The sequence below is a fragment of the Chelonoidis abingdonii genome, chromosome 18 (genome assembly GCF_003597395.2).
Source record: "Chelonoidis abingdonii isolate Lonesome George chromosome 18, CheloAbing_2.0, whole genome shotgun sequence".
NCBI classification, from domain to species: Eukaryota; Metazoa; Chordata; order Testudines; family Testudinidae; genus Chelonoidis; species Chelonoidis abingdonii.
In genome coordinates this window covers 19,003,168-19,030,198 of record NC_133786.1, presented here as the reverse complement: position 1 = coordinate 19,030,198, position 27,031 = coordinate 19,003,168, and the positions used below count along the sequence as shown (strand labels likewise).

General features: G+C 49.7%; 3 protein-coding genes across 3 annotated transcripts in view; 2 read left to right on the top strand and 1 right to left on the bottom strand.

Annotated features, from left to right (window-relative positions):
* LOC116822944 (T-cell surface glycoprotein CD3 delta chain) overlaps window positions 1–27,031 on the top strand; it is a 341,703-nt gene that overhangs the window by 184,711 nt on the left and 129,961 nt on the right. The window lies entirely within an intron of this gene.
* TMPRSS13 (transmembrane serine protease 13) overlaps window positions 1–27,031 on the top strand; it is an 86,440-nt gene that overhangs the window by 26,246 nt on the left and 33,163 nt on the right. The window lies entirely within an intron of this gene.
* On the bottom strand, window positions 11,635–20,223 carry IL10RA (interleukin 10 receptor subunit alpha). The gene is made up of 7 exons (XM_032777186.2): window positions 19,886–20,223; window positions 17,154–17,274; window positions 16,781–16,956; window positions 16,051–16,220; window positions 14,947–15,097; window positions 13,730–13,854; window positions 11,635–13,214 (listed from the first exon to the last, which is right to left on the bottom strand). The coding sequence occupies exons 1-7, from the start codon at window positions 19,947–19,949 to the stop codon at window positions 12,234–12,236; spliced, it is 1,788 nt and encodes a 595-aa protein (XP_032633077.1). The 5' UTR covers window positions 19,950–20,223; the 3' UTR covers window positions 11,635–12,233.

Genomic DNA, 27,031 nt, shown 5'->3' with positions numbered 1-27,031 from the left:
GTTAACTTGTGCTTTGCTCAAAGCATGCGGTGGCACACATGGCTGCGGGGCTGACCCACTGTGTTCACAAACGCCTGGACTGTGCTACCCCCTGACCTTGTGCCTTTAGCCACCGAGGGAGAGAGTGAGGGCAAGTGAGGAACAAATGACCTTTAGTCTGAGTTAGCAGCTTAGTGGCCACAGCTTCATTTCGGTAGATCATCCCCAAGGAGCTGCTGTGTATGAAGCCAGAGACCCAGAGGCCAAGTCAGAGCTCCCATGGCTCAGGTTGTCCAGGAGCATGGATCGCCCTGGCTTAAAGGGCAATGGGGTCTGCAGGATGGTTAGAATTGGGGCTGGGGCAGGCAGGGTTCTGGAGTGGAGAAGTCACTGTCTGAGCCTAGGGAGCTCCCCATTACACATCACACCATCTCACTTGTCTGGGTCTGTGGACACCACCTGTCCTCGCTGATATCCAGCGAGACGCACAAAGCAGGCAGGTCAGAACAGTGCAGGCCGGGAACGGGCATTTCTCGCTTACTGCTTCCTAGTGCCGTGTAGCTACTCCATGCCATGGATACGTGTGCATTGTGTAGCCTGCAGGCTGCAGGGCTTCTCCTTCCCCTAACGGTTTCCTCTCCTCTCTCCCTTTTCTCCTGCCCAGGCCCTAATTTTGTTTTCAACCTGTATCACATCCGGTGAGTATATTTAATGCCCTTTGGCAGGCATGTGCTGTGAATTGCCTCAGGCCTCTCCGGGGGGCAGGAGGGGGTAGTTCAGCAGTTTCCCCCAGTGTTATCTGCTAAGCCAGGCAGAGGAGGACAGCTCACCTGGCTGTGATCTGGGGGAAGGAGTGGCCAGTGCATCTGTCTCCCCTCCCGGTGCGCCCTGGGGAAGAGTTAGGTTTGGAGGAGGTGCTGGTCTCTTGCTCCTCGTGCCTGTACTTTGCAAGTCCCAGGAGTGGGAAGGCAAAGGAAGTGCAGGGCCCATTACTCTGCTAAATACCCCTCGTGCCTCCTGTCAGGCAGCAGCCCAGCCTCAGTGCCATGTGCTGACAGGTGGGAGCTGCACTTGGGGCTGCAGTCCCATGCCAACAGCTTGCCAGATTTCAGCTGCCAGAGCCAAGCCCAGTGTTGACTCAGCTTCAGACCCAAATCCCAAACCCTAGGTGGGGTCTGGTCTCTGCCTCTGGACTAGCACATCTGCAGCATCTGAGCTGCAGTTCTCTGGGTGACTGGGGCCCCTCAGCTTGAGATGGAGATTCCAGGGTTGGGATACTGGGGCCTGTCGGGGCATTTCTGCATGTAACACAGGTGGCTTCAGTCTGCTCCATCCATGATAACTATCTGCAGCACTTGGGCTTCTCAGGACTTGGCAACGCAGCCCCTGTACAAATAAATCATGTGTGTGTATTAATATCCTGGAGTGGCTCCATCAGGCATCTGCCTCTCTCTGGCTCCCTTTAGCAGCCTGAAGTCTGTGGAAGTGGAGCTGGCCCCACCGTTCACAGTAAGCGGCTCCATGAGCAACATGGAAAGTGGCTACATGCGGTTCCATGACAGGAACATGTGATGCTGCGAAGCCAGAGATACTGATGCTGTAAGGTGAGAGGCTGCACTGGTTCATTTCCTCCAGGGCAGGGAGCAGGGGCGGCTGATCATTAGCCATGGGCGTCTTTATCTCAGACCTTCCTAAGAATCTCTGTCTGATTCAGCTGTGATATAAAAAAGTCACTTTGAAACTGGGGAGGTGTGTGCCACTTGTAAACCTTGGGCAGGGCAATCCCTTTTTTCCTGCAGCCCTTTTCATTGCAGTCTGCTTTCCCCTCCTGCCTTCTGCTCTGCTCACAGGCATCAGAAATGATCTGGAGAAAGGGGTAAACAGTGAGGTGGCAAAGTTTGCAAATGATACAAAATTATTGAAGATAGTTAAGATCAAAGCAGACTGTGAAGAACTTCAAAAAGATCTCACAAAACGGCAAATGAAATTTAATGTGGATAAATGTAAAGTAATGCACACTGGAAAAAATAACCCCAACTATACATACAATATGGATGGAGGCTAATTTAGCTACAACGAGTCAGGAAAAAGAGCTTGATGTCATTGCGGATAGTTCTCTTGAAGATGTCCACGCAGTGTGCAGAAGTGTCAAAAAAGCAAACAGGATGTTAGGAATCATTACAAAGGGATAGAGAATAAGACTGAGAATATCTTATTGCCCTTATATAAATCCATGGTAAGCCCACATATTGAATACTGTCTACAGATGTGGTCGCCTCATCTCAGAAAAGATATTCTAGCACTAGAAAAGGTTCAGAGAAGGGCGACTAAATGATTAGGGTTTGGAGAGGGTCCCATACGAGGAAAGATTAAAAGGGCTAGGCCTCTTCAGCTTGGAAAAGAGGAGACTAAGGGGATATGATAGAGGTATATACAATCATGAGTGATGTGGAGAAGTGAAAAAGGAAAAGTTATTACTTGTTCCCTATATAAGAAACTAGGGGTCACCACATGAAATTAATGAGCAGCAGGTTAAAACAAATAAAAGGAAGTTCTTCTTCACACAGCGCACAGTTCAACTTTGGGAACGTCCTTCACCTGAGGAGGTTGTGAAGGCTGGGACTATAACAGTGTTTAAAAGAGAACCGGATAAATTCATAGTGGTTAGGTCCATAGATGGCTATTAGCCAGGATGGGTAAGGAATGGTGTTCCTAGCCTCTGTCTGTCAGAGGGTAGAGATGGATGGCAGGAGAGAGATCACTTGATCATTACCTGTTAGGTTCACTCCCTCTGGGACACCTGGCATTGGTCATGGTCAGTAGATAGGATACTGGGCTGGATGGACCTTTGGTCTGACCCGGTACGGCTGCTCTTATGCTCTTATGAGGGGCTGTGCTCGTGCTCTCTGCCCCAGGCCAGGTGAATCAGGGTAAGAGAGGGCAGCTCTGAGGTGGCTCTTGCTTTTTCATGAAATATTACAGCCTACCCTCAACACACTGTCCCCTTAAATGACTGCACAGGACAGGCCTTGTGATCTGTGGGCCCTCAGCCACTGGGCCGGAGGAGGAAGCAGCTGGAGGTCCCTCTTTCATCAGTCCCACTGCTGCTGAAAACACCCAGCAAATGCACACGAGAACAGGTGTCAGGAACATGTCTGGGACTCTGGGACTGGACATACTTGCCTGTCTGTACCCAGACAGCCTGTCCATTTCACTCCAATTCAGCACTTTTAAGGAGAGTCCTTTCCACCCAGGGCGATGCTGCCTGCCAGAAATGCACGTAGATTGGTAACCTAACTTTTCCCCTCTTTCATGACAGGCCGCTGGCTCTGCACAGGTGGTTGCATTTGGTTGTGTGAGCAATATCCATTTTCCCTGTGTCTTTGCTGCTCGGGATACTGCTATGCATTACATGCACTGTCTCTCCGTCCATCCTCACTGGGCTGGGACGCGGCCGCCTTAGCTTGTGTGTACGGCTAAGAAGGAATCAGAGCAGCAATGTGGTGCAAGTAACAGGCCTGGACTTCAGCATCTCACCAGGCTCTGGCCCTGCCCCTGGCGCTGGTGCTCAGACAGAAGCCCAGTTTGGGTCACCAGGGCTGAGAAGAGAGAGCATCCCTGTCCTCCCTGTGCTAGACCCAGGCTCTTCAGCAGCTGAGAGTCATTACAGCCTGGTGGGTGGGTGGCTTTTGGGAAGCTCCCTCCATTCCCCAGTGGAAAAATCTCCTTGTCCCACTTCTCACTGCTCATTATTGGTATCCTGGTAGCACACAGGGCCCCATGCTGGGAGCCAGGACCCTGCGAGATGCTCTATACGCAGGGCAGAGACAATCCCTGGCCGGAGGAGCCTGCTGTCTCAGGATCACGTGAGAAATGACAGGTGGGCCCAACAGATGGACTGGGACAGCCTGAGGTAACAGCACAGTGATGGCCCCTCGCCAACTCCTCTGGATGACACCCAGCTCAGAGGTGCACAGCTCACATCCCAGAAAGAGCCTCCAGAGGGGATGAAAAGCAGATGGGTTGGTCTCCATTCAGCCTTGCTGTCCTGGCATGTCGCAGTCCCTGGGTGGGAGCAGGACACAAGGACAGGCAGCTGTGGGGCTGCAGACCAGCCAATTAGCCTTTCCCACTGGCCTTGCTGCCTAGTGCATAGAGAAGAGGAGGCTGCTCCCCAGGAGCCAGGCAGCCACCGGCTGGTCTGTCTAGGGCCATCTCGTGTCCTGCTGTTGGCCAGCTTTCCAAGGTCTGTCCAGGGGATTGAGATTTCCCCTCAGAAAAACCCTTGCCATGACTGAGGCCTGTTGGGTAGTGGGAAATCCTGGGTTTTCCCCAGTCTCCTGTTTCAGTTTCCCCATTCACAGGCCTGCCCATGGCCTCAGCCTGGCATCTGAGGCAAGTGACTTCCTTTCCAACACCAAGCTGCTGCCACACAGTAGCAGCTGAGCACTTCCTCTTCCTCCTCCGGAGCAGAGCTGTGGGAGCTGGATCTCCCCTGACCTCAGGAGCAGGGGCTTGTCCACATCTACAGAGAAGTAATGCATTGGAAACTGGCTAGAAAACCATTCCCAGAGTAGTTATCAGTGGTTCACAGTCATGGTGGAAGGGTATAACGAGTGAGGTCCCGCAGGGATCGGTTCTGGGTCCAGTTCTGTTCAATATCTTCATCAGTGATTAAATAATGGCATAGAGCGTACACTTAAAGTTTGTGTACAATACCAAGCTGGGAGGGGTTGCAAGTACTTGGGAGGATAGGATTAAAATTCAAAATGATTTGGACAAACTGGAGAAATGGTCTGAAGTAAATAGGATGAAATTCAATAAGGACAAATACAAAGTTCTCCACTTTGGAAGGAACAGCCAGTTGCACACATACAAAATGGGAGATGACTGCCTAGGAAGGAGTAATGCGGAAAGGGATCTGGGGGGTCCTAGTGGATCACAAGATAAACATAAGTCAACAGTATAACACTGCAAAAAAAGTGAACATCATTCTGGGATGTATTAGCAGGAGTGTTGTGAGCAAGACACGAGAAATAATTCTTCTGCTTTAGTCCGCACTGATTAGGCCTCAGCTAGAGTGCTGTGTCCAGTTCTGGGCGCCAGATTTCAGGAAGGATGTGGACAAAGTGGAGAAAGTCCAGAGAAGAGCAACAAAAATGATTAAAGGTCTAGAAAACACGACCTATGAGGGAAGATTGAAAAAATTGGGCATGTTTAGTCTGGAGAAGAGAAGACTGAGAGGGAACATAACAGTTATCAAGTACATAAAAGGTTGTTAGAAGGAGGAGGGAGAAAAATTGTTCTTGTTAACTTTTGAGGATAGGACAAGAAGCAATTGCAGCAAGGGAGGTTTAGGTTGGACATTAGGAAAAACTTCCTAGCTGTCAGGGTGGTTAAGCACTGGAACAAATTGCCTAGGGAGCTTGTGGAATCTCCATGATTGGAAGTTTTTAAGAGCAGGTTGGACAAACACCTGTCACGAATGGTCTAGATAATACTCAGCCCTGCCTTGAGTGCAGATGACTGGTCTAGATGACCTCTCGAGGTCCCTTCCAGTTCTATGATTCTATGATTGGTTCCGTGCTGTGCTCTCCCTTCTCCATGACCAGGTCCCGATACAACTGCTCTGTGACCCAAAGTAGCTTGCTCTTAATGAGCCTGCTGGGCAGGTACACCCAGCCCGTGTGCTGGCTGCAGGCTGGGCTGCCCTATGCGGGGGTGCTGATGGCAGGGTGTTCTTTGGGTGTGAAATCAAGCAGGCCCCTGAACAATTTTGTTCTCAGACCCTTTATTTTCAGGATTGCTTTGCCATTTGCCCAGTGACGGGGATCCTACCCTGCTCTGTTCACCCCCCCACCCCCCGGTCCCTATTGCCCAAGTGCCCAAATGTCAGGCCAGGAGGACTAGACTGGAGTCTTGTAGGACCTGCTCCCATGGGGACAGTCCCGGTGACTCCAGTGGCACGGGATTGGCTCATTCCCTCCTCCCAAGGGGTGAAGCTTTCTCCACTTCTCTTGACTCAGGGAGCAAGGCACTGGGACCACGAGTCAAAACTGTCTGCCCCAGGCCCAAAAGAAGGTGGACAATTTCTTTGTCCAAACAGGAACCATCACAGACTCTGATTCCAGTCTGACGCCCCCACGTTTTCCACAGTGCTTGGTTTTGGTGTGGGGTTCTTCCTAGTTTCGAGTGGTCACAAAAGCTGGGGGAATTCCTGGGCTCTCGGTTTCTTTGAAAAGGAGTCCAAAAAGCAGACGCTCCGTTTCCACTGAAATGAAAGTGTTGCAATTTTTTGTCAAAAAACTTCTCCATCTGCTTCATTGTCTTCAGTTTCTTCTGCTGTGCCCGGCTTCTTGGGGTGGGGAGGGAAACATGCGCCATGTCTGTATTGGGAGCGAGCCCTGATTTCAGCCACTGACACAGCTCCACCCAGTGCAAGCTACAAGTGTAGACTAGCCAAGCTGCATGTGCACTGGCTCATTTTCCTCCTGCTTGCAATGGGGATAAGAGACACCAGTGCACATCTCGGCTTCCCTTGTCTGCACTAGGGCTGGAGTCTGGGGAGATTCCTCAGCACCAAACCCCACACTGCACTGCTTGGGAGCCGCTGGAAGGAAAACGATTCTGTTCCCACTGTTCTCTGCCGTGGAATTGCTTCCTGCAGGGTCGCAGTATGGCCAGGCCTAGCTCCTTGCTATCTGGAGAGCGCTTTGAGATCCTTTCTGGAGCAGTGCTAGAGAAGGGGATGTGCTGCTGTTTTGTTTGGAACTGGGAGCTGTATTTTCACACTTTGGAGCTGGAGTTGGGAGCTTTCCACCACTAATCAATCACTCATGCAACATACACTGGGGCAAAGGCAATTAACTCCTTCTGTGCCAGGATCTAGTGCCTGGCAAGACTCTTTCATCGTTAGCATGTGCATGTGAAGAAGGGCGGCAGGGCCCTGTGCTGAACTCTTTGCATGGTACAAAATAAACAGGGAACGTAGAAGACTCACAAGCAGAAGTTTACAGAATGTGTTGATGGGCCACAGAAATTGATAGTTATTTTTGAACAGACGGGGAAAATGCCTTGTACAAAATGAGACTGCAACAAACATCCCTCTTTAGTGAAGCAAATTAACAACCACGGAAATTTGGCTGTACAACATGAATAACGAAAGCAAATACTTCAGAAAAGCCCAAAATGCTTGTTAATGGTTTTCTGGTTGCCCGGCTCAGGACGTGAATGTCCCTTAATACCCCACATGTGAGCAGAGGTGTGGTAGGGCATGTGGGTCTGAGCAACAATTGGTGGCAAAATAGCAAATCAACAAAACGGCATTGAAAAAAGAGGGGTGGGAAAGCTAGTGTCCTGGCTAAGCTCCAACTGAGGGAGGAGAGCCATGGCCTAGACACCGGAACAAAGGCCGAGGAGGCAGGAACTCCCAAGTTACCCCTGTACTGGGCATTGCCATTCTTGAGGTGATGGAGGGAGCCATTTCCCCTCCTCATGCCTGAATGAAGAACACTGACCTACCTTAGGGGTACGCTCCATTCATTAAAGACCCTGAGGCATCAAGCTGTAACAGCATTGTTCTAGCTACCTGAACACTTCTTGTCATGGCAGTGGGTTTGGCATGCTTCACCCCACTGTGGACGAACGTGCTTTCTGTGCAGTGACTGCTATGGAAATGTATGGGCATTAGGATATGTTATCTGTGAATGTCAGCTACATGGCTAGCAGCAATGTCAAACCATGGGTCATACCTTTGCGTCCCCAGCTGCAGAGCGTTTGTGTTCTCTTGCAGAGGTGTTCAGCTCGCTACAGACTTTGCAGGGAGGAAGCTCATGAACTAGGGCTGGGGACAAGCTGCAAGCAATGACAGTGTTTCCAGCATGAGGGGGGGAACAGCAGAACCAGCTTTCATTGCTCTGTGCACTTGTGTATTCTCTGCATCCTTTGGGCTGCGGCGGTTTGTATAGGCATATGCCATAAGCAGAGTTTTTGTGACACCTCCTCTTCTGCACTGCAATGCAAACCTGCCAATAAATATCATCATCATCATCATCATCAATCATCAGAGTGACCACCTTTAACTTGCTGGAAATGAATACACTCGGCTGTCCCAAGAACACAGAAATAACCCTCTAGGAAAGTGCCCTGTGGCAGTTTTGTTTTGATAGGCAGGTACGTGCCCTTGGGGGATTGTGTGCAGGTTGAGCAGGGCAGAAGGGAAGGGATTCTTGAACAGTGCATGTTTTGTCAGAAAGAAAAACACACAGAAAAAATAATGGTCTAGTTCAGCGGAAGGAGTGAGAATGGAATCAAAACAGACTAGCTCCACGGCAGAGTTTGCAGGGGAGCAGAGCTACAACCACATGAGAGGGCCCACGAGAAGGGTGCTAAGTCTGAGACATCAACAGGAAACAGAATGGGTAAAAGTCACAGCAGGGGGAAGAAGCTGTCCTCGCTCATGGCTCCTTTCTGGGGGTGGGACGCTGTGTAAATACTCGTGAGCGCAGTAGGACTAGAGAAGTGCAAGAGAGGTGACTGGAGAGCTACAGACTGGATGCAGCACCTGGGGACTGGGCTCTGTGGCTTTTTCACTCACTTTCTGCACATGAGAAACTGGTATCAGCCTGGGCCTGGAGCCAGCCAGAGGGAGTGTTTTCAGCCCTTATAGACCAGATTAGTGAGGCCAGATGCAATTCGCCTCCTTCCTGCCTCCCTCCCAACTCCTCGGGGTATTGGCTCAGAAAAAGTGTTTCTTAAAATTGGTATTCTTTATTATTTGTATCATTGTAGCACCTAGGACCCCCAGTCATGGACCAAGACCCCACTGTGCTTGGCACTGTTCAAACACAAAACCAAAAGTCGGTCCCTGCCCTAAGGAGCTGACAATCGAAGTATGCGACTGGAAACAGTGGGTGGATACAGACAGCCCCACGGTGAAGTACGAGGACCCAGGGAGACAAGTGTTATTCTCTACAAGGCTGGAATGAGGCTGGCTCTAATATCTGCCTTTCCCTCTGCGGGTGGGAGGTTACTAAATGATAAAGGACTCCCACAGGTTTCTCAGCTGGATTCCAGTCCTGCATAGAGCTGCGCCCTTGTATTTGTGTGCACATGTCTGTCTGCCTAATTTGTCCATCTATCCTAGCGCAATGACTGATGGCTTTATAACAGCAGAGGCCACTCCCTTTCCTGTCTTCTCTTACCCTCACCCTTCTCCCTGCTCTGGTGGCTGCAGTACATACAGCTCATGCTGAATGGTGGGCCTGGGACATTGGACAGTGGACACAAGTTACCTGAGCCGCAGATTGTCCTTGTACTTCTAGGTCCCCTTAAATATTTACATCCTTTTATCTTATTGGTTGGTAAAATCCACATTTAGTTACACACTGTAAGCCTGTTGGTTGAAAGGAATTTGCACATGTGCAGTCCTGTTGGTTGGGAAGAGTAAGCACAATCATTTACATACTGCAACCTGATTGGCTGAAAAGAGAGGAGGCCTCAAATGAGAGCACTTCAGGGGCAGGCACAGACAGACATATCAGAGATGTGGGTAATATGGTTATGTCATTATTCCATTAGGGGAGGGTCTTCTCCATATGCGGAAACCTGCCATAAAGAGACCACTCAAGGTGCTAGTGAAAATGAGCCCTAATTAGCATTTCTCCTTAGCCAACGCTGGAATGAAATTATGAAGTAAGTCTGCTGGAAGTGGCAAAAAGAGGCAGAAGTGCTGCTGGCATGAGTTAGTTGCAGCTTCCTGCAAAAGTCAGATGTAACTATCCTCCATGTCTCTAGCTGTTTGATAACATAGGAAAATGTGCAACACTGGTGGAATTTCCTCTGGACTTTAAATTGGGTCAGTTCCTCCTTTCATTAGAGGAACTTCTACTCTGTCACTGAAAGAAACAGTTTCATCCAGCCCTCTGCCAAATGCTGCACAGTTAAAAAAAGAAATTAAACTTGAACGTAACAAGGGGAAACTTCCTGTTGTTCCGATAAGAACTATACTAATAGAGCTGATTCGTGGTATTACTCCAAAGTCCTACTCATCAGCTTGTGTTTGGGTAACCGGTTTTGCTGGAAAAACCCACAGTGAAGTTTCTGTGAAATTTGGGTGACTCTAGGAGAATTCCTGAAATGCCCTGGTAGGAGTTTAATTTAACCCACAACAAAACACATTTTGACATTTTGTTGTGTTTCCATTTCTAAATATAAAAAGAGCGGAAATGAGGCGGGATGTGCCATTGTTTTGTAGCTTGTTTCATCAATTAAATCTGTGTGACATGAAAGTAAAATTACTCCCATTCAGAAGGGAGAGGGGTTGCTCTGATCTTAAGAATCTCTCCCTGCCAACGGTCAAAGGGTTCACTGTTGGGTAACAGCCACTCCTACCAGGCCTGACAAACACCCTCCGCTTAGCACATCTCTTTTGTGGGCCAAGTCCATCGATGATGTCATGTGAGGGCTCTAATAGAAGACGCATGTCATGCTGATGTGCATGATCAGCATGAGATGTGTGGAGGGATGTTATTTAAGGAGTTGTGTATAGGTGCTGAAAATACCTTTCAAAGGCTGTCACCAACCAAGAGAAAAACAGGTTTCTTCCAGCCAGGAGATAGGAGGTGCAGCTCTATTGGAATGGAAATTGAGCTTTGTAATGGACGTCTCCTGTAGGCTGGGCAGTCAAGAGGGAGACAAGACACTGGAGAATGAACCACAGGCAGTTGCCCTGTCTCTGAGGGCAGACAATGAACTTTGAGGAATAAAACAGGAAGGCAGAGAGATCCCTTTTGTCCGGCACCTGAGGAGGCAAATAGACAGTGCACGTATAGTCATGAAACCAGGATCTCAGTCAGGCTTGGCTAAAACGGGGTGAGATGAACATCCTTAGACAGAAGGTTAGCTGCTAAGTTTAGTCATTAGAAAGCATGTCATGGTTTTGTTTTATATGTAACCATCCTGTTTCCATTACCCTTAATCCCCGGCGCTACGGTTTTAATCTTATGAGTGTTTTCACTATAAATGGATATCAGTGCTGTGGTGTTCCATAGGAGCTGATCCAGAGTTGAGTTGTACAAGCCATGTACACTGTTCCCTCGGAGACAACAAACCTGGTATTACTGTGAGCGTTCGCCACACAAGGGTCTGGACACTACAGGGGAATGCTTCAAGGGGACTTAGGTGCATGTATTGTTAACTTGCAAGGCAAAGGAAGGGCCTGGCTAGACCTAAGGGAGATGGTTTGGGGGCTAACAGACTGGAGTTGTCAGGGAGCTGACACCCAGGTAAGCACCAGCCAGTCTCTTTTGCAGGAGGAAGGGGTGTAACACAAGATGACTCTCAGTGCTGTCCCAGGTGCCCAGTTTGCACCAGTGTAAACACGACAATTGGTGCGTTCCCTTTTGCTGGTGATTTGGCACCGAATACTCCAGATTTACAGGATTCGCTTGGGAAAACTGCATTCCACTGCTGCCAGCTTATGTGGAACCGCAGAAGAGGAGCTGACTATCTTGCTCCTGTTCCTTCAGTTCTGATCTAAAAATTGTCTTTCTCGTGTACACAGTAACTGCACAATGTTGCAGTTCCCTGCTCCCTAGATGGGAAAACCCAACTGTGGCTTTAATACTCACACACAGGTAGATACACTGAAAGAAATAACACCATTTGTCTTTTATATATTTAAAAATTAAATAACATTTCTTTGAACAAAAGAGGCAAAACATTTCCAATAGCCAACACACAACACTCATAAATATGTCAGGGGTCTTGCTGCTGCTTAACAGCCTTTGCGTGAGAAAGGAGAGGAAAAGGATATCTCTGGGCCCCAGGACTAATGTCCACTGAAGAAATGCTGCACAATTGTAATACAGCTTACTACCTCTATCCTTTTCTCCCCACAGACACTTTATATATTTCCAGCAGGGAAGAAACACGTTCTCTGTACGAGTGGGAATGGGTGGGAGAAAGAGTGTGCGAATCTCTGCCCTGTAAGCCCTGGCCAATGACTCTGTTTGATGGAGGCTGTGCTTGTGCATGGGGGGCAGGCAGCAGCTGCCTCAGCTCAGCAGTTCTGATGTCTCTCCCATCAGCACAACTTTCATGGTGTTGGTAATAGCTTATCACAGTAGCTGCTCCCACAGAGACACCACTACATGAGGTAGTTAAGAACAAGTCATACAAAGAAAGCCTGCTATGCTCGCAGCTCCCCTTGTGACACATCGTTCAGTCCAGGAGCAGACTCACCCCTGCCTGGCTTATAGGCGACTGTCCTTGCATTCCGACCCCAGCAGGCTCAGAGAGTCAATTTCCAGGCAGAGCCGCTCATTTGAATGTAAGCTGGAGATGAGAGGCAGGGTGCCCAGCAGGTCTGTGTCAAAGATGCCCAATGCAAAGGGCGCCTTGGGGAGCTCGGGGAGGGATTTTGAGGGCACAGAAATGCTCAATGCCCCGTAGTTCAGCAGACTCGAGCTGTTGCACTCCAGCCTGCTTATAAAACCCTGGAAGCCTGATTCCCCAGCGAGCACCGTATCTGCATTGCCGCAGGTGAGCCCTGGGGACGCCTGCTTCAAATAGCCTTTGGCTAGGGCAGGCTCAGAGCAACCCATCTCCAGTGTGACGTCTATCCCACCAGGGCTTTGGGTGGGCAGCTGTCCCTTGGCTCTGTCCTGCTGCCTCTCTACTGTACCCTTCGTCTGCTTCAGGTACCCACGAAACTCCACAGCCTCCTGGCTGAGTCCCCTAGCCAGCGGGGAACAGTCATGCTCTCTTTCACGCTGGTCCTGCCCCTCATCCACAGAGGTATAGTCCCTGCCACTGGAGGAGAGTGTCAGGCACAGAGAATGTCTTGCCAGGCTTATGCCACTGTCGTCACTCCCTGGCAACTGTCTTTTGTAGTCCTGACTCTCTGAGCCCGAGAACTGGCTGAGGCCAGAGGAAGAGTCTTGTAGGCAAATGCCGCTGTCAGTGCTGGTGCAACTGCTGTCGCCCCCTGCTAGGCTTTCCAGCTCCAGCAGGTGTTTGTGGTCATCCGAGGAGGTCAGGAACATGCAAGCCTTGTCTGGTCGCTGTTGTGCCGGGTTGGAGCCGCTGTCTGTGTTGTGGTGCTGTGCAGTGTCCTTTTGGCACACGGAGAGTTGCTGGATTAACTCCTCATCCAAGCACACAACCACGTCCCTGGCCCCGAAGGGGAAGTGCTCGTGCTCGTGCTCTGACCCAGAGGGTTTTAGGAGAGATTTCTGGGCAGGGGGAAAGAAGCAGGAAGACAGGTTATCTGGCTTTGTCCCCTCATCCCCTACTTGGCTCACTCCCCACATCTACACCCACACCAGCACTCACCACGGGGACAGCGTTCAGCTGCTGGACCCATTGCAGCAGTGGAGCTGAGCAGCCCCAGCTCCCGCTGACACCCTCTGGAGCCACCCAGGCTCTGCATGTCTGATAAATAGGCCCAGGGTGCCACAAAGTGGGCAGGAAAACAGAGGCACTTCGGAAAACATGAGCAGTGTGGACTGGTGGCAAGAGCTGAAACTAGACCCGGGGGCTTTGAGTCCTGGGTCAGCACCCTGCCTCCTGGAGAACACGGTTCCCGCAGCCTGGGAACCGAAAAGCTGTGTGCTCATGCAGACTGGCAATGCTGTGTGTGGCAGGGATCTGCCTGCCCACTGCACTTAGCAACACTACGCCAGAGGGACCCTGGCATGCTGGGAGTCAGAGCGACGCTCATGTGGCCATTAAAGCCTGCTTGGCTTACCAGTATGGCTGGTGTCCTCACGGGTTGCTTTATATATGCACAGAGTAGGAGAGTGCCCAGGAGAAGAGTGGCTGAGAAAACAAGGAGAACGATGCCAACACTGACTGATATAATCCCCGTGCTCTCTGGAAGGGAACAGCAGACTGGAGTTAGCATGCCATATAGCACAGGCTCTTGAGTCATAGTGCCATTGCATGACAGGCAATAGGCGCACATGGTGCCCTCAGAGATAAGGGACGTGAACTGCACTGAGCTCTCCTGTGAAGTAGGGGAATATCCCCCCTTTTACAGGTGGAGAAACTGAGGCACAGAATGGGACAGTGACTCAGTCAAAGGTGCTTAGTGAATCAGTGGCAGAGCATCTCTGGGTCCTTTGCTCAGTGGTTGAGCCTCCCTCCCACCCACATCACCGAGGGAACCCTAGATTAGACTGGCCCTCCAATGTGCCATCAGGGCTTTGTAACATTTTACAGGATCATATTCGTGTGGGGCTAGTGTGTGTGTGTGAGGGGGAATGTCTTGGGGGGAGCTGTGTATATGTGACAATGAGGATCTCTGGGCGTGTATATGGCCTGGTTATAGGATTTTGGGTCTCCCCAGTAGCTTTATTCTCCAGGGACACATCAGCACAATCTCTTCCTCCCTCCCACACAAATTCCTCCAGTCCCTCCTCCCTCTCCACCTGTATCTGTGTGCAGTGGCTATTACCATATGCTATGCACAGGCAGCAGCAGCAGGCCCCCAAGGCTGGATGATCCTGACCTCGCAGGACACGGGAGTCATCTCAGCCACATGGCTCTGGGAATGTCGTGAGGACTCCACAGCTGGCCACATGGCTCTGCTGTGTCATGGTGGGGTCCCTCGAGTGGGGAGGTTCAAGAGCATCCTCCTTGGGGGCACTCTCTGGGGCAGAGTCTGCCTTGTGTCTAAGCTCCACGTGGTGCACCGGAGGATCTGGGGAATGGAAGGCATCAGGCTACGGCTACAGCTCTCTGATTCCGAGAGCTGTTCTGCACTAGACTCAGCTCCAGGTGTGAGTTAGAGCAGCCCAAGAGCTGCCGAACCGTATGTCAGCATCACGTGGTCCCCAAGGGTCCACATGGCAGCTGAGGAGCAGGCAGGGAAATAGCCAGCAGTGGCTCTGCTGGAGTGATGGGTGGAGCTCAGACCCACTCAGGTAGTAACAACAGACCAATAGACCCAGCATGTCCATTTACCGTCCTTCTTGGGGATCGTGACACACTTCTCCTCGGTCCGGATGGCGGGGACTGGCCTGGAGAGGATACGGGGCTCTACACTGACGCAGTACTGCTCGCCCCACAGCAGCATGGGGATGTCAAACTCTTCTCTCCTCTCCACCTGCACCTGCTGAAATAGTCACCAGAAGGACTGTCACCTTTGGCAGGCCCAGCACAGAGCGGCCCGGGCTGAGACTGCAGACCTGAACCTGGGGAGTTTCTTCACCTGATTTGGCCCCTGTGGTTCTGGGTCTGAACTGGGCCCACTTTTGGGCTGGCTTGGGCATGTCCTGGGAATAGCCAGATGTTCCCGTGAGCAGCTGATCTCATGAGATTCCCACTTTTCCAGCAGTGCAGATAGCTGAGGGTGCAAGTATGGCCTTGTGGCTGGGACCTGGTGCAGCAGCTCAGGACTCCTGGGTTCTATTGCCAGTGTTGTCACTGACCTCCTTGGTGACTTGAGGCAAGACACTTCTCTCCCTGGGTCTCAGTGCCCCATCTGTAAAATGGGGATTGTCTCTTACTCTGGGTCTGTGCAATGGGGCCTTGGTCTAGGGTGGGGCCATTAGGTGCTATTGCAGTTACTTGCACCTGATTCCTGGATTGGCTTCAGGTCTGAACACAGAACTCCTTGGCCCATGTTTCACTCTGTCTGTCCGTATTAGAGCAGGCCAAAAATTTAAAATGTTTCTCTTGAAAACTGTTGCCCTTTCAAAGCTGTTTTCATTTTACAGGTCATGGTCAATAAATGTTTTGGTTTTTGTGACATTCTTTATATTTTTAATTGAAATGCTCATTCTCATTTTTTCATTGACTGAAAACCGACTCAACAAAATATTCCAGTGATGGATTTGGGATCTATTCCAGTACAAGTGTTGATGAAAACCTCACAACTTATTGTTTAAAAAAAAATTCAATATTGTTGATTTTTTTTTTGTAAAAAAAAATTAGTTTAAATCATGGCAATTTTTCAACTTAAAAATGTCTTGTTCTAAACATCCCAAGCAGTTCAAAGTATGAAGGCCATTGACGCTGCCCCCCAGCCCCATGGAGTCTGGGTGATACAAGTGCTGGCTGTCTTACCTGGAAATTGTCTGACGCCCTCTTGACATACGTTCTGTATTGTCTACCATACTTTTGTATGTCTTTGTATGAGACGGTCTCGTTCCCCACCCTCAGGATCAGCTGCTTCAGGCTCACGTGGATGGTGTTGTCTGTCACAGACAGACTCACGTCTGATAGACGCAGAGTAGCTGGAAAAACAGAATCCGTGAGAATTGTTTCTCTCTTATGCCACTCACAGAGGTTAGTTCCTAAAGTAATCACAGGAGCCCAGTGTCAAAGAGCACTTGGCCCACATGCATTTCAAGTTCTGCTCTCTGATTTGATTTGATTCGATTCAATTCTATCCAAGTTCTTAGCCCACTCTCATCATCCTAGCATCTCACCCCTGGCAGTAGTGCATTAGTGACCTGACTAACACCTGTCACATGAGGTTTGTTCAAACTAAACCAAAATAGTTTGTCAAAATGAACTCTGCCACCCTGACTCTCCTATGGACGCTCTTGAGCACCTTGGCCAGAGCACGGGCTGTGAGTGCTTTATGAATGCAGCTGTCATTACTAGCACTTATTGACTAGACACCTGAGTAATCATATCGCGGGGTCAAGCTCCCCAGCTAAGCAGAAATATAGCTCTGACACCAAGCACATGAAAGCTATTTGCTAACAGCTAAGTCAAGTTTACAGCATGCAGTTTCATGGCTATGGATTTTAGGGTCCAGAAGAGAAAATGATGAGAAAACCCCAGGTACCTTCTTTTGGGGAAAAAGCGTTCGTCCTGGTCCAGCCAGAGGTGGAGTTTCCAGATACTGCCCTAACTCTTGCATAGTAGCGTTGAGAAGGATCCATTGTCTGGTAGGTCAGATTGCAGGAGTCCCCAGAGATCCCAGTGCAGTCTGGAACAGCCATCCAGGGAGACTTACCATACCTGTAGGGAGAATGTCACTCCTTAATGAAATACTTTCTGGGTGTGGGAAGCATTAGGGCTGCTGGAAAGTTAACACATGATTTCTGTGAACTGATTTGCATGTTAAATATCAGAGCAAGTGTAAAGCAAATGTGAAATGTGCCTTGTGACCTGGGTTTTAGAGGAGATTTAATCTCTCTGTGGTCCTGGGTACTTACAGCTTATATTCCACTTCATACAACGTGTCGCTGGAGAGGTTCACTCCGGGTGTCCAGTGCAGTACGTGGTTTATGATGTCAGCAACAAATTGCACTTTGCCTGGTTGCGACAGACTCTCACCTGCAGGAGGGAATCAAAAGGGAGGGTTTGCAACAGACCAGTCCTGGGGAGGAGCCAAGGGACCCAGGTGCATTGTGGGGTGTGGTCTGATTGCAGTGATGTGCTCACCTCAGCACACACTCCAGAGCTGGGTCTGGGAAGATGTTACTGTGGACAGGAATGTGGGAAAGTTCCAGTCTGTCTCAGAAACCCAGCATTTGAAGCAACAACCCTTTCATTCTACTCATCCTCCAGCAGGGCCCAGAGCATCCTTCTCCAAGTGAGTGTCTCCTCTGCACTTATCATGGAGAAGACACAGACCCTCTCCACAAACAACAACAGGGATGAACTCTGCTCCCCTTGGGAGCTTCTGCAAAGTATTGGGTCATAGTCCATAAACATCACCTCCCTGGGAGCAGCTACATCATCTCTGCATGAGCTGCTCTGCTTTCTCCCTCTCTCCATCTTTCTATCAGGTTCTATCTTCTTCTGCTCCACCTTCCACCCCAGTAGAACCGTCCTGAGCTTCAGAGCCCCACATAAGTAGCCCATGAACCGAGTAATGACTGCAATGCCAGCCGTATGGTCCACAACCCCCTAGTCTCTCCTGCTGCCCTGTATGGTGTCCTCAATCCTCTCAGGGGCTCAGTGTGAAGCTGCGTGTGTTTGACTCCATCACTGCACCTGGGCTTGCTCATTTGGAAGGAAAGGGAAAGAACATTTTAAGCAGAGTGCTGAACTCTCAGTGGTCACACCCTGACGGTTAAACTCTGAATGCTTAGGGCCAACAGCTCAGCCTCACACCACCTGCAGTGACTTTTAAAATATCCGTTAGGTGCTATCCACGCTTAACACGAAAGCCGCAGAGTGAAACTCCAAGCAAGGAACTTGCTAAAACCTTTCTTTCTTTCTTTCTTTCGTTCTTTCTTTCTTTCTCTTATTAATACCAACAAAAAAACCAGAGGTGAGAAGCACCAACTTGTGGTTCCATCTTGAAAATTTGTAAACAAATGTTCACAGGTTTCTGAGTTGGGAAATTCATTGAAACTGGCTCTTTACCACAATTTCAGTTTTGACAAATGTGCATTTTTCAGTGCTAAAAACTTTGTTGTTGAAAAATTCCTGACCAGCTCTAATCAGTATCCTTATTTTGCAGATAGGAAAACTGAGGCCAAGGGAAGTTAAGGGAGTAGCCCAAGATCACCCAGGAAATAAGTAGCAGAGCCAGGAATAGAACCAGGTCCACAAATCCTAGTCTCTTGGTCAGTCACTGGACCATGAAGTGTTGTGAAGAATATTTATTTAATATTTTGACTGTACCTTGACAATTAAATTGTTTGATGTTATTCTCTTCCCCTCTCTTTGACTAGGAATGGTTATCTGACACCAGTTTGATGAACTTAGAACCACCTGACAGTTATTTGAAATGACACAGAAGTGTTGTACTTGCTAGTAACCGATTATGGTAAAGGCAGAAAAATGCAGAGAGATTTTCAGAAAAATCCCAGTCAGAGGAAACCCAGTTCCTAGCCTTGACCAGGTGAGAGTGGCATTCTAGGGAATGGACGTGGAGAATGGATTTTCCAACCAGACAAAACACTGTCCATGGAATTTTTTTGGAAAGAATTTCCTGTCACTGTATTCCTTTCTGAAGTTGCTGCGGGTTTAATCCAACTGAGCTGGGCAAGCCCTGGATATTTTGATTTGTGGGCTGTGGAGGGACATCATCTTCCTTGGTGTAGTGAATACAAGCACAAATACAATGGCAAGTAAGACCACTCAGAGGAGGAACACATCTGGGAATGACTCTACCCTTCAGACAAAACCCTAGGAAGGCTGGTCCAGTGGTTAGGGTGAGATTCAGGACACCTGGGTTCAATTTCCTACTCTGTTGCAGACTGCCTCTGGGACCCTGGGTAACTGCAAACTTCAACACCTTAGTTCTCAGCTTGCATCCAGCCATCCTGCTGCTAGGTGGAAGGGAAAGACCTCTGGACTCCAGACACCTTGTGTCTTCTGAGCTATAACATTTACTGATCCAACGTCAAAATATTATCAGCTAACGGCAGTCGCTGCTTTCCTGTTTATCTCCTTTGCAGCAGCTGCTGTTCAATAACAAATATGAACCCACCACCTGCTCACGAAGTCATGGTGCCCCAGCACTGGTGAGCAAAGCTCAGGAGGGCTGGTGACACTGACTTCACAGAGGGTCATTGCAATGACAAGGGGCCATGTTCACAGGGAGTTGGGGTCCAGATTAGCATTCCTCGAATGCAGACAGATGATGTACAGGGACAAATGGGGATTTCAGGCGCTGAAGATGTGAACTTCAACCAGAGGAGAGAGTGAGGGACAAGCTATCTACACCCCTTCCCTCCGGCCACCCAGCCAGTGTCACCCAGAGAAATCTTATGTGAAAGCAAGGGTACAAATAAATATGAATGAAATATTAAAAATCCAAAAGGTTCCACACACTTGCCTCTGCCCCCAGCTCACCTAGTGAAGCTCCGAACCCCAACCCTGGGCTGTGAATCACAGCGCTGAGGAGGGAAGGGAGCAGGAGACCCCCTAGATTAGTATTTAAGAAGTAGGGAAGTCACTGGCTGCTGATTAAGGGATGAAGATGGCTTACCATATATCTGCAGGCAGAGGGACACCAACACCCCCACTGTCAGTTCTGCGAAACCTGGTGCCATCCTAGGACCCACATTGTCCGCAGGTGCCTAGCTGGGAGAGCAGAAAGCAGTGATCTCTGTGGGTTTCACTAGCACCCTTGTTTTTCCTCTGAGCTCAGTATGACGTCTGAGGGGGCGTCAGCGTAACACCACAGCTCTTCTGCTGTTTCCACATTTCTCTAGTTTCCGCCCACTCCTGTGCAGCTGATTTGTCAACAGCCATTGGGTATTTCCTCCAAGTGTCCCTGGCATGATTCGTTTCAGGCCTTTTCTATGAAAAACTGCTAGTTAGAGAAAATAGCGCCAAACAGTTTACCCACCCCTTGGACAACTGTCCCTTTGCTATTACAATAGAATGGAAAAGCACAGCTCACGCCCAGCGGGCAGGGTGGAGAAAAATCAATGGTTAAAAAACAGTTTTTATTTTGTTGTTTAAATTATGATGTCTGTCACTTTAAAAATAAACCAGTTTAAAGTGAAATCTGAATTTAATACAAGATCTGTTTAGGCTTCAATTTATTATAAAAATTAAATGTGGTGAATCCATGAGTCTCAAAACTTTGAGTTAAAGGCTGCTTTTCTATCTAAAGAAAGAATTAATGGAAAAACATCCAACTTTTGAGAGCAACCTTTTATAAATGTGGCACAATTGATCATGTACTGTACTAAGAGCTTGTTTTGAATAATAAAATAATTTGATATCCTGATGTGTGTTTAACTAAATTCCAGTTACCATCCTAAAGCAGCTTGACACAAATCATGAGCAAACAGTTATATGATCTAGTAAATAAGCAATATTTTAGCTACCATTTTCTAACATAGTAAAATGTACAAGTAAGTAATAAGAAACTGAAAATATTAAGCTATGCACTGTGCTTAAATAAATATAAGTATAGGGCCACTCCTAGGTAGCAAAAAAATGTACCAGATTTGGTGTAAAGGCTCTATTTAGTAGTAAATCTACATATTTTAAAGGTTATATCAACAAATGAGAATGCACCTTGCTTTAGAAAATAACTGAAGTACAAATGGAAAAGTTGATTAAAATCAATTATTTAAATTGCAGCTTTCCACTTGGTGATTAAATCATAATTTAAATCAATCCACTCTGCCAGGGGGAGAAATTCGGTCCCATGCAGACAGACCAGCATTGTCTAGTGCATGCAGTGACTCTTAACAATGATTTTACATAAGGGTGTGGGAGTGGCCAGACTGGATCAGACTATGGGCCATCTCGTCCAGTGTCCCATCCCTGACAGTGGCCGGCACCAGCTGCTTCAGAGGAAGATGCAAGAAACCCTGAAGTTATGAAATCAGCCACCCCCAGAGAGAGAATTTTTCTGACCCCCAGTTGTCAGAGTTCAGATCATGCCCTGAAGTAGGAGGTGTGATAGCTCTTCCTAAACTCTTAGTTGTGTTTAAATGTCCTGTTCTAAACATTGGGGATTTTCTGAAGACATCTTGGCATTTATGTTTTTGGCAGGGGCCGCTGGGCTCTTCGGATTTCAGGGTAAAGTGTTGGGTGGCATCCTACAGCCCAAGTCAAAGTGGTCTCTCTGAGATCCTCCGAGCATATAGATCTAAGGCACCGAACAGGGGTTTCTTGCACAAGCTTGAGCCGGGGTGTGGGTCTGGCCATGCCACAGTGCCTCATTCATGCCCAGCATGCTAGGACTGATTTGGACATGTGGCACGTGCTTTGTACTTCAAGCTTTGTAAGGTCACTGAGTTTATTTGAATGCTTTGTTCGTCTATTGCAAAATGAATCAAAACCAAGCCCCTGGCTGGGGGTTTTTTCCTGCGGGTGCAGTAGTCCTCATGTGATAGAGGCAGTTTCTGTTTCAGAAACTCAAGAAGAACTCAGGCAGGAGGAGAATTTCCCACCTGTGCCTCATTTGTAAATACACAGAATGAGACAGAAAAGGCCCAGAGAAAGTGAGCAGATGTCAGCCCCAGGGTCCTCCTGTGATGGGTAACCTCAGCGAGCTCCTGCGCTGAGCTCAGGTCACTGGCTTGCAGAACTCCACCAAGGAGAAGAGCTAACCAGTCCCATTCCTGGAGCAGCAGATTGGGTTCTCTGGGGCTTTGTCCTGGGTACTTGTAAATGTCTTATGCAATAAGGCTTCCACTGCCCTCCTCTGGAGGCAATTCCAGAACTGACTAGGTGAGATCTTGAAGGCAGGAAATTTCTCTTCTGAATCTCCCCATTTTCCTGGGTATGCCCCTGCTGGCACCCTGCAGATGGGCCCCTTAAATTCAGCTCCTCCCCCAGCCCAGATGTGAAACTAGCTCCTGCAAAGTGAGCCTGGAAATCCTACAGGAACATCAGGGCTTTTGCAGGGACCCAGGAGCTGAGAAATGCAGGGCAAGGTCCCAAACCCATAAGAAATTAAACGAATGGGAAAATAAACACTGCTACTCGCTCTAGAGCAGTGGCGCTCACTGTCCTACGGCCCAGGCTGCGTACAGTGGAGTTTGTGGGTGGTGGCAGCAGGAGGGCAAAGGATGAGGCAGCAGCTGTGCACAATTCCACTTGCTACAACGGCCCTGCTAGACCCTGCTTTCTCCTGGGACTGGAGAGGGGGACGCTGCTGGTCCCCTGTCAATTCACAGCTGCCCCCTGAGTCAGATCTGATCAATGCTGACTAGAGAGTCCTGCAAGGCCTGAAATGAAGACGCCAACATTCCACACACTCTGCTACTTTCTGTTTCAGGCAAAACCCTTCAAACAAAAAGCCTTAGGAAGAGAAATGCAGAAGAGGGAAGCACTAGGAGAGCAGATAATGCCGGTGATGTCCAGCCGGGCAGTGGGTTGAGAGACCTGGGGGAGGCTGTACACAGTTTAGAAGAAAATGAAATGGACTGAAGAGAAATCGCAGTTGTGGAGCACACTCATTCTGAGAGTGCAGGTTTCACACCCCAGCCTGACACTGCAGGGCTGGAGCTTGTTTGGCAGGAAATATTGAGGGCTGCTCCTAGCCCCCACCCCCATCAGTGGCCACTCATACACACTGGCTTCCCCATAAATTGAAGAGAGCTCTGCTGGAGACTGTGCACCCTGTGTTCAGCAGCATGGCAGGGTTTGCGCACAAGGTGTGCTCAGAGCCAGAGGGGTCAGGTAGCTTCAGCAGTGTTCCCAGCACACGTGTTTCAGACACAGCTGTCACATGGGAGGCCTGAGATTCAGAGGTGCCTACTAAGTTCTGCGGAGCAGCAGGTGCATTCTTTCCAGATCCATCCTGTGCATTCAGCAGCACAACAGGCACCTGCAGTCCCCAGGGCCTGGGGTATTCCGCGGCAGGGAGAGCACATGTGTTCCAGACATGGCTCATGCCTGCGGCAGCATCGCAGGCACGTACATTCTGAATGTGCCTGGGCCATTTGCAAGCGCCATGCACTGCAGACATACCCTGTATCTGCAGCTGTTCACATACTGCCTCTGGGAGTCCTCTAGTTCCACATGTTACACCTCCCATCTGTCTGCCCAGGAAGAGCCAGACCTCCCTGAACATGGGCTCGGTGTCCTGCTACAGGGAGCTGATGTGTCAGACTAAGGAAAGAGGAGAGGACCTTGGACTCCCCTGCGGGTTAAGCTGCCCAGCCCTGTGTAGGCAGCAGACAAGAAAGACTTTGCTCTTCCTCAGCCCCGGCCCTCTGCATATCCCGCAGTCATCTTCATGGGTTAGCCATGTGCTGGGCTGGATCACTTCTCCATTTGCAGACTCCTCCAGCCCTCTCCCACCGCCTACCAGGGGGTGAGAATAAACGAGGGAAGCGTGGCTGTGCCTATGCCCAGCTCCGTGCTAACCATCCTGGAGAGGGGCGTGGGGTCCGCTCAGGAGCGGACATCAGGCCACAGGCTGGGGAGGGGAGGTTTGAGGTTCATGATCATATCAGAATATGAAAACGCTGCTGAGTTTCCCTTTCATGCTCAAAGCTATTGACTAATCTCTGCTTTTACCACCTACTCCACATTTCCAACTGTGATGGAGTAGGGACTGTCTGTGTGGGGAACGGGAAAGCAGGGGATGTCTGTAGGTGAGGGACAGGTAGTCAGGTTGTAATGTGAGCCGGCAGGGGGGAGGGGGAGCTGCTGGGCGGAGGAGAAGGAAACAAAGAGGTTTTTTTCGGCCGGAGGAGGAGAGGCAGGACAGTTTGGGTTTGGGCTATGGGGAGGAATTCAGGGGATCCTAGCTGGGATCCAAGCACCCTGAACCCCCAGAAGGACTCAGTGGAGGGGTCCGGACTGTGCCTGCAAGCTCTGCTGTAACCTGTGTTCCTGCTGTCCAATAAACCTTCTGTTTTACTGGCTGGATAAAAGTCACTGTGGGTCCCAGGAAGAGGGGTGCAGGGCCAGACTCCGTGACACCAACACACTGGAAAGCACTCAGTGGCCTCGCAGAATGACACGAGTTTCGATAACTCGTGAAGTTCCTACAAGTGGAAGCCAATGTGGTTAGAAGAAAGGACAGGAAGCTGGGATTCAAGGGTCTGTTCTGGGTTATGCCACTGACTCTATCTTGGCCTTGGGCACATCACTTCACCACTGTGTGGTTCCACTGGAGGAATTTTTGCTGCTTGCAGGGTGTTTTGTGAGATAAATGAGCTTGTTGTTCATGCTAGCTCTGGGCAGGTGCTGCTGTCAGGGTGAATAAGGCACTGCAGAGCATTGGCCAGGACTCAGTGTCCAGTCCTGTTATAACTGCCCAAGCAATGGGGCTTCACCCAGGGAGTCTGTTCCCCAGCTCTTTGCTTCTCATTACTTGGAGATTTTCCCAGAGCAGCACCATACGTTTTTCCTTTGCTCAAATTCACCCAAGTTAAAAGATTAAAACTAGGGAAAAGTTTGGCTTGGCTCAAGAGTCCATCAAAATATCAAAAAGCTAAAAACATCAGCCCCCCGGTGCTGGGGAGAAGTGCGGACCTACGCGCTGGTCCTGGGGAGCAGGCCCAGCTCAGGGGTACGTGGGGACCAGCCCCACACTGCTGTCACCTGCATACCCAAACGATGCCTGTTCTGTAGCAGACACAAGAGCAGGAGCTGGGTGAGCTCTGTGCTCTGCTGAGCTCTCTCCTGCTTCTGTCCCAGGAGACCTTCTGTGCTGAGCTCAGACATGACAGGCCAGGAAGCAGGTTCCACCATGGATGAGGAAGAGCCAGAATTGTCGGGTGGTGGCAGGCCTGGGCAGGCCTTCTTGTTCACTGGCACCAGGCTCTGCTGTTACTTGTCCCCCCATTTGTCTGTCTGTTCATCTGTTGTATTGTGAGCTCTCTGGCCAGAGCCTGATGCACTGGGCCCCCGATCCCTGACAGGGGTCCTGGGGTGCTAACAGCAATGAGAACCAACCTGCAACTCTCCCTAGCGCCTCTGAGTGTGACCCTCACTCCATCCCTCTCCCCACACAAAGTAACAACCGGTCCCAAGAGGACCAGGCAGGGACTGAGTCTCAGAGTGAAATGCCAAGTTACAGGATGGTGCTGCCGCTCAGCACTGTAAAAACAGAAGTGCAAAAATGTATTCCCCGATGATCACATTTTCAGTGGCGTCCATTGAGTTGCCTTCTGCCCCCCATGGGGACTGTTTTGTTTAATTGGGATGACTCATTTTCCCATTGTGGGCCCCCTTGTCTCACCAGAAGCAGGTGCTTCCGTCTCTTTAACGAAATGTCCGTGCAGCAGAGGAGTTTGCCCAGGATGACAGCAGGTGCGCACTGTTGGGGTCTGAACGGACATTGCATAGCATGGGCTTTGCAATAATACCTGCTCAGGAAGCTGGGGAAGTTACTGCTCTGGCTTGAGGTTTTGTTTCATGCTGGCTGTTCGCAGGGTAATGCAGCAGCAGATAGAGCAGTGGGAAGCTTTTTCAAACCAGAATGGCTAAGGCTTCCTCTTGTCCTTTTGTAAATACCGTCGGTCCCAGAGAATGCGTTGGGGAGCCTCACCATGCAGCACTCACTGCTGAGTTGGATGGCTGTTGCTCAAGGCTATTTATATGTTACTAACGTGTTGGTTACACAGCCGTGTTAGCATGTGAAAATGCAGCTGGGGCAAGTGAACAAACTGTGAGGAGTCCACAGATTGCACGGAAAGGTGCTGGGGATGAAGTTGGTTAAAGAGTTTTGTGTGACTTGTTGTTTCCTTATTTGGCTTTGTAAAAATCATTCTTGGAGTTGCCTCAAGGTGAGTCTGTAAATCATTCTCAGAGGCAATGGGCGAGGTGAAGGGGAACCCAAGTGCTGGCAGGCACACGGACAGGCCAAATTCAGATCTAGTACACGCATGTGCAAATTCACTGGCATTGCACAGCCACACACCAGGCCTGACAAGCCCCCTCCAGCTTTGCACAAACAACAAAGTGTGAAAACAACAAATGTAGGGGCAGCCAAACAAAATGAACCCCAGAGTCACAATGGCACAGGAAAGACAAAGGTGCATGTACTCTACATCCATCCGCCTTGTCAGACACAGTGTTTGAAATGCAGTAACAGCCAGAGCAGCCATTCTGCATCATCATCATGACATCCAGTCCAATCACATGGGAGAGAGGAAGGGCATGAGCACCCTTGCAGTGCGTGGGCTGCATTTGCAGCTGACATTGAATGCCTGGAGCACCCAGCCCAGTGAGATCAGAAGGTGCAATGCTGACCTTTAGAATGTGTGACCAAACCCTCAGTAAAGGACAGTATGGCAAGCAGCTTCTGAGACGAGAGCTGGGAAGGAGCTAGCGTTAATTTCCTTCCCACCTAGGCAGCTGTTTATTACCTGGGCCTCCACCTTCACCATTTATGATACCAATACACTGCTGTCAGGAGCTGGTGCTGCAGGGGCCCCAGGTCTGCACGAGGGACTGAGTAAAATGCTAGTGGTGCGTGCCCTGGTGCCACATGATGTGGAGAACAAGTTGTGTTCTGCTGACTTCAGCGTGCCTGAGTGAGAGGAGCTGCATCCCTCTGTATTGCGCACCTGGGCAGCCTCCCCCATCCCTCCCACCAAACAGGGATCTGTCCTGTTATTTCCCTTGCTCCCTCCACAAATGCATTCTCAGAACGGACACAGACCCTGGGTTTCCTCCCACTCCACAGGATTCACTTCCCTCACTCCGG

Bases quoted from the DNA above. Each gene is read 5' to 3' on its own strand.
- IL10RA (XM_032777186.2), bottom strand. From the start codon at position 19,949: ATGGCACCAGGTTTCGCAGAACTGACAGTGGGGGTGTTGGTGTCCCTC. The intron at 15,098-16,050 runs GTAAGACAGCCA...TGACTATTTCAG, and splicing joins GGGCGTCAGACAATTTCCAG to CAGGTGCAGGTGGAGAGGAG. The intron at 13,855-14,946 runs GTAAATGGACAT...GTTCCCTTCCAG, and splicing joins CACGATCCCCAAGAAGGACG to AGAGCACGGGGATTATATCA.